General features: G+C 43.7%; 1 protein-coding gene across 1 annotated transcript; it reads left to right on the plus strand.

The window, feature by feature from the left end:
• The first annotated feature begins 616 nt into the window (after nt 1–616).
• On the plus strand, nt 617–5,014 carry LOC148031320 (protein STRICTOSIDINE SYNTHASE-LIKE 3-like). The gene is made up of 4 exons (XM_087684840.1): nt 617–1,175; nt 1,592–1,867; nt 2,324–2,491; nt 4,165–5,014. Exons 1-4 carry the CDS (start codon nt 796–798, stop codon nt 4,595–4,597), a joined length of 1,257 nt encoding a protein of 418 aa, XP_087540966.1. The 5' UTR covers nt 617–795; the 3' UTR covers nt 4,598–5,014.
• The last annotated feature ends 2,350 nt before the right edge of the window (nt 5,015–7,364 follow it).

Here is a 7,364-nt window from a genome sequence, read left to right on the forward strand (position 1 = left end):
AAAAAGACTCCTAAAAAGTCTAGTTTGAGCTAGGCATGGCAACACCCTTTAAAGATGCCCTTTCAATCTCTCTAGAAATGAAGACTATGAATGTGACTATACACAAGGTCAAGATTACAATATCCTATAGGTTTTTGCTTGTATAAGCCCCTTATGTGGCTAGATTGGCCATTTTTTCTTGATCTAAAGGGCATTTGGATGTTTAAAAAACTACATATCCTTCCAAATTCCAATCTCTTTAAAATAGAATAGAGGACTTGCTCAAACTACGGTCAAGCCACACGTAGAGCCTATACTTGACTTTCAAAGGAAAGGTGACGAAACTTGTTCGACAGCTACAAGGTCTGGCGGCTCTATACGTGACCATACTCTACTAAGACTGCCAGACCTTGTAAAGTTCCAAGTTCCGAATGTAAAGTCAAGGCTGGTGGCGGCCTTAAAAATTAAAGGAAAACGTGGCGTTGCAGGTGCGGTAAATGCTCTCATGCAAGGGGGGCGGGAGTCGGGACCGAGAGCCTAGAGGTAGCCTCTATCCCTCGGGGGGCCGACAATCACACACACACACACACACGCGCGCGCGCGCGCGCACGCACTCACACACACTCTCCCTCTCTCTCTCTGTCTCGTGTGTGTATATATACAGAGGCTCCCTTCACGTATGTAGACTACAGAGGTTCTCTTCTATCACACTCTACAGAGACATAGTAACCTCCCCGTATAAGGATCATCAGCAAAAGACTAGCTAACATACAGAGAGATCAGCAAGAAACCAGAGACCTCCCAAAAACTACAAGCATGGGTGGAGGGGCGAGGACGAAGCAGTCGTCGACGTCCCAGTACTGCTCCTTAGGCCTGCTGGTGTCTTGCTGCGTGGCCATCGCGGCGGTGGTCCTCCTGGACCCCTTCCGCCTCAGCATCCTGGGCAGCGACCCCTCCTTCGTCGCCCTGCCCGTCCCGCAGCCCCCCCTCTCCCACATGCTCGCCCTCCCCTCCGACCCCCTCAGCCGCCTCCAGACCGCCCGCAAGTGGTTCCTCGATGGCCTCACGGGCCCCGAGAGCCTCGTCCTGGACCGCTCCGGCCGAGGCCCTTTCACGGGCGTCGCCGATGGCCGCATTGTCAGATGGGACGAGCACCACAAGGCCTGGAAGGCGTTTGCACACACTGCTCCAAACAGGTCATCATTTCCTCCTCCTCTTCTTCTTGTTTTCTTCCAGCTCTTGAAATCCACTCCCTCATTGGAATTCTGATCTCACCCTTGCGTCTCCCAGACCCCCCCCTTCCCGTAGATCTGTCTGTAAGCCCACTCTGATCATACGGCGTTGAATTGCTCTAGTATCCAATTACATGCAATGAGAATCGCTCATACAACGAGAAATATCAACTAGACTCCCAGGCTCGCACAATGAGAATTGGTTTTATGCAATTCCATTTGCATCTTGGTCCATTCTCTGCATGGCTACATACAGCTCAGTTCATCAAGGCCACCGATGTCGATCAGACCACACGACATTATCGAGAGCGGTTATGAATCTTGCTTCGTTCCTGTACTGATTCTGAGTTTTGACTCTTGTTTGATCTTATTCAAATCAGGTCTGTGGTGTGCCAGCCTGGCCAGCCCCTGCCCGAGGTGCTCCGCAATGAGCACATATGCGGGAGGCCTTTAGGGTTGCGATACGACAGCCGCAGCGGAGATTTGTACATCGCAGATGCTTACTTCGGTTTGCTGTCTGTTGGACCTGAAGGGGGGCTCGCTAGGCGCCTGGTCAGCGAAGTGGATGGTATGCCACTCAAGTTCACAAATGACCTGGACATTGCCTCTGATGGGACTGTGTATTTCACAGACAGCAGCTCCAAGTATCAAAGAAGGTAGGTACCTACTTCTCATGGGTACTGTTTGTAAATTGTGCTGCTCGCTCAAATTCACAGTTAACCGAAAGGAATCATCCATGCCCATTAGGCGACACCTATTCAATGAGAGTATCATGCCTGCATAGATCCGTGTATCTCTATATCAGCAAAATTTTCTAAATTGGGTATCAGTATCACGTGCATCTCCTGATGTGCTTGAGATCGGACACTAATTAGAAAACGCATGCGACACATGTGATCATCCTTTACCATGGGATCACCCGATTGGACGGACGATCGACATCATCCAACATCAATGAAACTTGCATCGGTTCAATATATGGGACAGTCATCAATCAAACTTGCATCACTTCAATGTAACATGGAACGATCATCAATTGGACAATTGTGCAAACTCAGTTGTCAATAAACGATGCCCAATTGTGTGTACTGAATCCATTGGCTGTGGTGCAGGAATTTCTTTCTGCTCGTCTTGTCAGGCGATGACTCGGGGCGAGTCCTCAAGTACGACCCCAGGACTCAGGAGGCAAGCGTCCTTCTGAAAGGGTTGCAGTTCCCCAATGGGGTCTCTCTCAGCAAAGACGAATCGTATCTGGTCGTAGCGGAGTCTGTTCCCGGGAAGTAAGTATCAGGCTCTACCTCTTCTTCTGTTTTTTCAGGAAATCAAGTAACAGCGTACGCATCTTGCTTTTCTAATTACAGTTTTAGACAGCAAGTGAATATGAATACTGCACATTCCTATCTGATCCTTGAGTTCCTCCACAGTCTCCAAATTTCACATCTTGCTTTTCTGATTACACTTTAAGACCGCCGTTAAGTAAGTAGTGACAATAGTGCATAATCCAATCTCCTCGAATCCTCCACAGTATCCAATCTGGCATCTCTCCACCGTCGAACATCTAATAATTAACTGACTCTGAGAATGGAAGACCATTAAGGAATCTTTGGCCTCCGAGCATGCATGATCGGTGCATCCTTTATTCTCCGGAGTCCGCTTTTCTAGGAATTCATAGAAGTTCTGCCTTGTGGGCCAAGAACCGCAAACTTCAAAGTTCTTACTTTATGTAAAAGATGTGAGTCGTGACACAATGTTATCATGTAACAAGACCCATGCAAAACTCGTGATCTGCTTCTTTGATCTTTGCATAATCACTCATAGTCTAGTCATAGAGTTTAGAGACTAGGGACCTGTTCTCGCGGTTCTTTCTTTTTGGGGGGGGGGGGGGGGCGGGTTGGGTTGGGGTGGGGGGTTGTCTCTATTGGGTTTTGAAAGTTTTCATAGAAAATCAGAAACCCCTGAGGCCACGTGTTGCGGTATTGGGTTTCCAACTTGTTTCGAAAAATGATTAGATTTCTCATGAAACTCCTTACCTCCCTTTCTCAACAAGATGGGGAAGGGTGTTTTCAAAAACCCACAATGTGAACCTAAATAAAAAGTGAAAATCGGATTGGGACTTGAAAATTGTTTTCTAAAGTGACTATTGCAAGCCATCAAGGTTGTAGCCCATTGATTTGAGTGTGCGTTGAGTATTATGGGTGCATAAGTTCAAACCTTGGTTTCCACACAATCTTTCTATAGGTGAAAAAGAGGTTGTAAAGGATCAATTATGCTTGTATGGGTGTGTTGCAATATGTGGCGAGTGTTCTTTGGGGACCTACTATTGTTCCTTACTAGTTTGTTTGGGCATTAGTTCGTTAGTTATTTATTTGGGGACCACTTGCTTTATTTGATTGTTTAAGCAGTTAGGAAGATCAATAGACGTTCAAAATTTTAGAAATTCAAAAAGATTAGTGCATCCATCTTGTTTTCTAAGGTTTGCTAAATACATAAGCATAGAAAGTTCAACAAAAAAGCGGTAAGATAGCATGGTCTAAGTAATGGAAAAGTGAAGAAATAGGGTGATTGAAATGATGAGTCTTGTATGCTTTTGCTTTTCGGCTCATGAGCATATGCTTCTATTATATTAGAGTAAGGTTATACAGATGCTCTTGAACTCTATCAGGCAAAGTACGATTGAGGTCACGCGCAGACCTACTAAACCTATATGGCATGCATTTCGAGAAGTATAGTTGTTCTGGTGATTGCATGTTGGTATGTTGTGCTTGCAATATACATGATCTCCAGTTCTGGCTGTACTCTCAATTTTCACATTTAACTAGCTTACACAATCCAACTAGGATAAGAAGGGGCTAACTTAGTGGCATTTAAAGGAGCCCCGTAATATATTTCGTGGTGAAAAAGCAGAAAGAAAGTACTAAATAAGTAATGTGCTGCGTCGTGTGTGTGCGCGCAGGCTGTTGAGGCACTGGCTGAGGGGGGAGAAGGCGGGGCAGACGGAGGTGATGGCGGTGCTGCCGGGGTACCCGGACAACGTGCGGGCCAACGAGAGGGGGGAGTTCTGGGTGGCGATGCACTGCCGCAGGAACTGGCCCACTCGGATCTCGGCGGGGTTCCCGTGGCTGAGGCGCGCCTTCTTGAGCCTCCCCATCCCCTTCAAGCACGTCTATCGCCTCTTCAACGGCGGGCCCCCACACGGCCTCATCGCCAAGTACAGCCCCGACGGCCAGCTGCTGGACCTGCTGGAGGACCGCCTCGGACGCACCGTCAAGTACGCCAGCCAGGTGGATGAGCGCGACGGCCGCCTCTGGCTCGGCTCTGTCCTGCTTCCTTACATCGCTGTGTACGACCTCCAAAGCACCCCAGCCCCACATGGAAACGCGCCCTAAAACTCATTCTCTCTCTCTCTCTCTCTCTCTCGTCTTGTATCCTATTTCTACTGCTGTTGGTTTCCTCCCGATAGCGTATGAGACGAGACTGTATTTCTCATAAGCGCGCTCTCTCTCTCTTCCCTCATAAGAAGGAAAAATCATCTCAACCGTCACCAGTCAAACCTTCTTCCTTTTGAGCACCATAGCTGCCTCAGACACCCAAGATTTTCACAGCACGGTGTCAAAGTGGCCACTCAAAACATTAAATTTGTATGGTTATTGAGGAAATATGTATAGCATGTACATGCTAGCTCTCTGTTGTAGGATCTGAGCCCTTGGAAGCCTTGTTACTCAAAATTCCCGACATGTAAGTGGAAAGTCTTCTTCAACCTCCAAAGTTTGAAATTTCACATAAGAATCAAGTCACATTCACAATTTGATGGCCACGACACTAGACATGTTACTTCTATGGAAACCAACTTTTAACAAATCTTCTAAAATTAAATGTTGTCGGTTAACCAACCCTCTCCTCTTCACACTCTGGAATTTTCCAAATCCTCGAAACATGAGACCTCATTCTTGGAAAGGTAAACATTCCCTACTTTAGAATATATGAAAAGCCAAAACCAACCCAAAGAGCTAAACAACTTGACTTAAATGGATGCATGCATGTCCCCATGCAACTCTTGCCAATAATGCAACACGCTATCTTCTGTAGTTAATACCCTTAATGACAACACTATTGTATTTGAATAGGTACGCACCGTAGTTCTATAACCTTCTACCATTCCACACAAAGTTTCCAACCACTCATTAACCATTTTACACGTGACTCAATCAAGTAGTGCAATCTTGTTGTGTCCTTAAAGCTCATTCCAACCAATGATAATAACTCCAAAGATGCCTACATTATCCCATCTTAATTTTACATTCCAATATTATAAGTCATGATTGGCAATGAGAGATTTTAAGGGATTGCTCTCGTACCTATGAAACAAGATGTCATTCTAAAGCTACAATTTGTTTAAAAGAGCCATCCTACTAAGTAGTAAAAGTGGTTGAACTCTTACCATGTCCATTGTTGAGGCTATTTGTAATTGACACTTCATCTCATAAGGGAATAGCTTGCTTCTCGACATGATAAGTGTGTCCAATTTGGAATAAGACAATATGTTGTTCCAAAATTAGCTATGTGAAAAAATAAGGAATACATGTGCACGCTAAGAATATAACCAATTTTCCTCATGGCTCTCGCATTCGGGTCTTACACATGTCCTCAATATGGATCTTTGCTCCACAATAAAAGGCTTCCACCATGGCATTGTGGAGATATGGAATGGTATGGTCTTATACCATGTGGAGATGTGCTAGGTTTTACAAAACAAAACACATGAGTGTATGGCTACGATTGAAACATAGATAACTCATCCAAACACAAAATGCAAAACACAATCACAAACATAGAAGAAAGATAACTCTAAAGTGTATGAATGAATGATGTAAACAAAGGAAAGAGTGTACAAGATGCTCAAGGGTAAAGTTGTATCTCTTGGGAGTGAGCTTAGGGAAGGAAAATAGTGCATCGATGAATCATGTTGATGGAGGCACTATTTGCCAAGGCAAGAACTGAAAAACCAAACCTTTATTCCAAGTAGAACCAATGAAATACTTGCAATTCTAGTCTTAAATGAAATACAAATCCAACATGAAAGGATCAAGAAAGAAATATGCATGTTGAATGTCTCATATTGAGATGATTTGGATGATGTGTTAAATAAAAAAGAGAGATAAATGAGTGTTAGATGCAATGGAAGTAAATGAAAGAAGGAAGTGTGTAGTGGAAGACTTGAAAAAGTGGCTAAGCCTAAAGAAAATGAAGTACCTAATTGATTTTTTAGTGCTTGTTTTGTGCTTTGAAACACAATGCGCTTTATCATGTGTACACATAAAGACATGAAGTTGTGTGCATTTTCTTGGCTTGCCAAAGGCAAGGTCAATAAAAAACATCTTAAAATTATGACATCCTGAAAAGGGAGTGTAGTTAATTGCAGTTTGCACCAATCATGGATGGACTTTGCTTGTAGTGGTGTTGCATTGTGCGATGAGTAAGGTTTTCCATAATTATATTTTAGAGGGCTTCCCATGTTGTGAGTTTGTAAAGCCAATGTCCTCTTCTTACAATGAGTTTGGTATATAATCCATGAAAGTAGAGAACTTCATTGCCTTTTGGAAATTCCGCTATGAAACCTTTTGTGAGTTTGCTTATGAAACCTTTAGTGAGTTTGTAAGGTCAAAAGCACATATTCGTTTAGCAAATGCCTTATTTTAATAATGAGTTTGGGAAAGAAACCCATATAGATAGAGAACTATTTTCCTTTTGTGAACTTTGGATAAATATAAGAAGTTAACAAAAATGATGGTTTGACACACATCACTAGCTATGGAGCTTGCCTTGATAAACATTAACCATGTGGAAAGGTGATTCAAAGTTGATAATGCACACCTCTGTAATAATAAAAAACTTTTTGTATAATATTTACATAGATAAGCATTGAGGCCTCACACTCTCAAACACAAAACTTGACTTCTTCCTCACTCTAATTGAGCTAAGCCTCCTACCTCCTTCATACATGGCTTAACTTCCTAAAAGCAATCTTAAACACATGACCTTTTTTCCTTAACACCTTGAACAAGGCTAGGCTATCTTGCCTAATGGCCAAAAAGACTTTTTGTGGAGTTAGCTTCTTCTCCTTCTTCATAAGCACCTTGTTTCTATTACTCCGCA

Source organism: Lygodium microphyllum, chromosome 9 (assembly GCF_053477565.2).
Source record: "Lygodium microphyllum isolate KBCC chromosome 9, Lygodium_microphyllum_v1.1.10, whole genome shotgun sequence".
Lineage (NCBI taxonomy): Eukaryota > Viridiplantae > Streptophyta > Polypodiopsida > Schizaeales > Lygodiaceae > Lygodium > Lygodium microphyllum.

Coding starts and splice junctions, on each gene's coding strand:
- LOC148031320 (XM_087684840.1), top strand. CDS start 796: ATGGGTGGAGGGGCGAGGACGAAGCAGTCGTCGACGTCCCAGTACTGC. Junction 1,868..2,323: donor AGCTCCAAGTATCAAAGAAG/GTAGGTACCTAC, acceptor GCTGTGGTGCAG/GAATTTCTTTCTGCTCGTCT. Junction 2,492..4,164: donor GCGGAGTCTGTTCCCGGGAA/GTAAGTATCAGG, acceptor GTGTGCGCGCAG/GCTGTTGAGGCACTGGCTGA.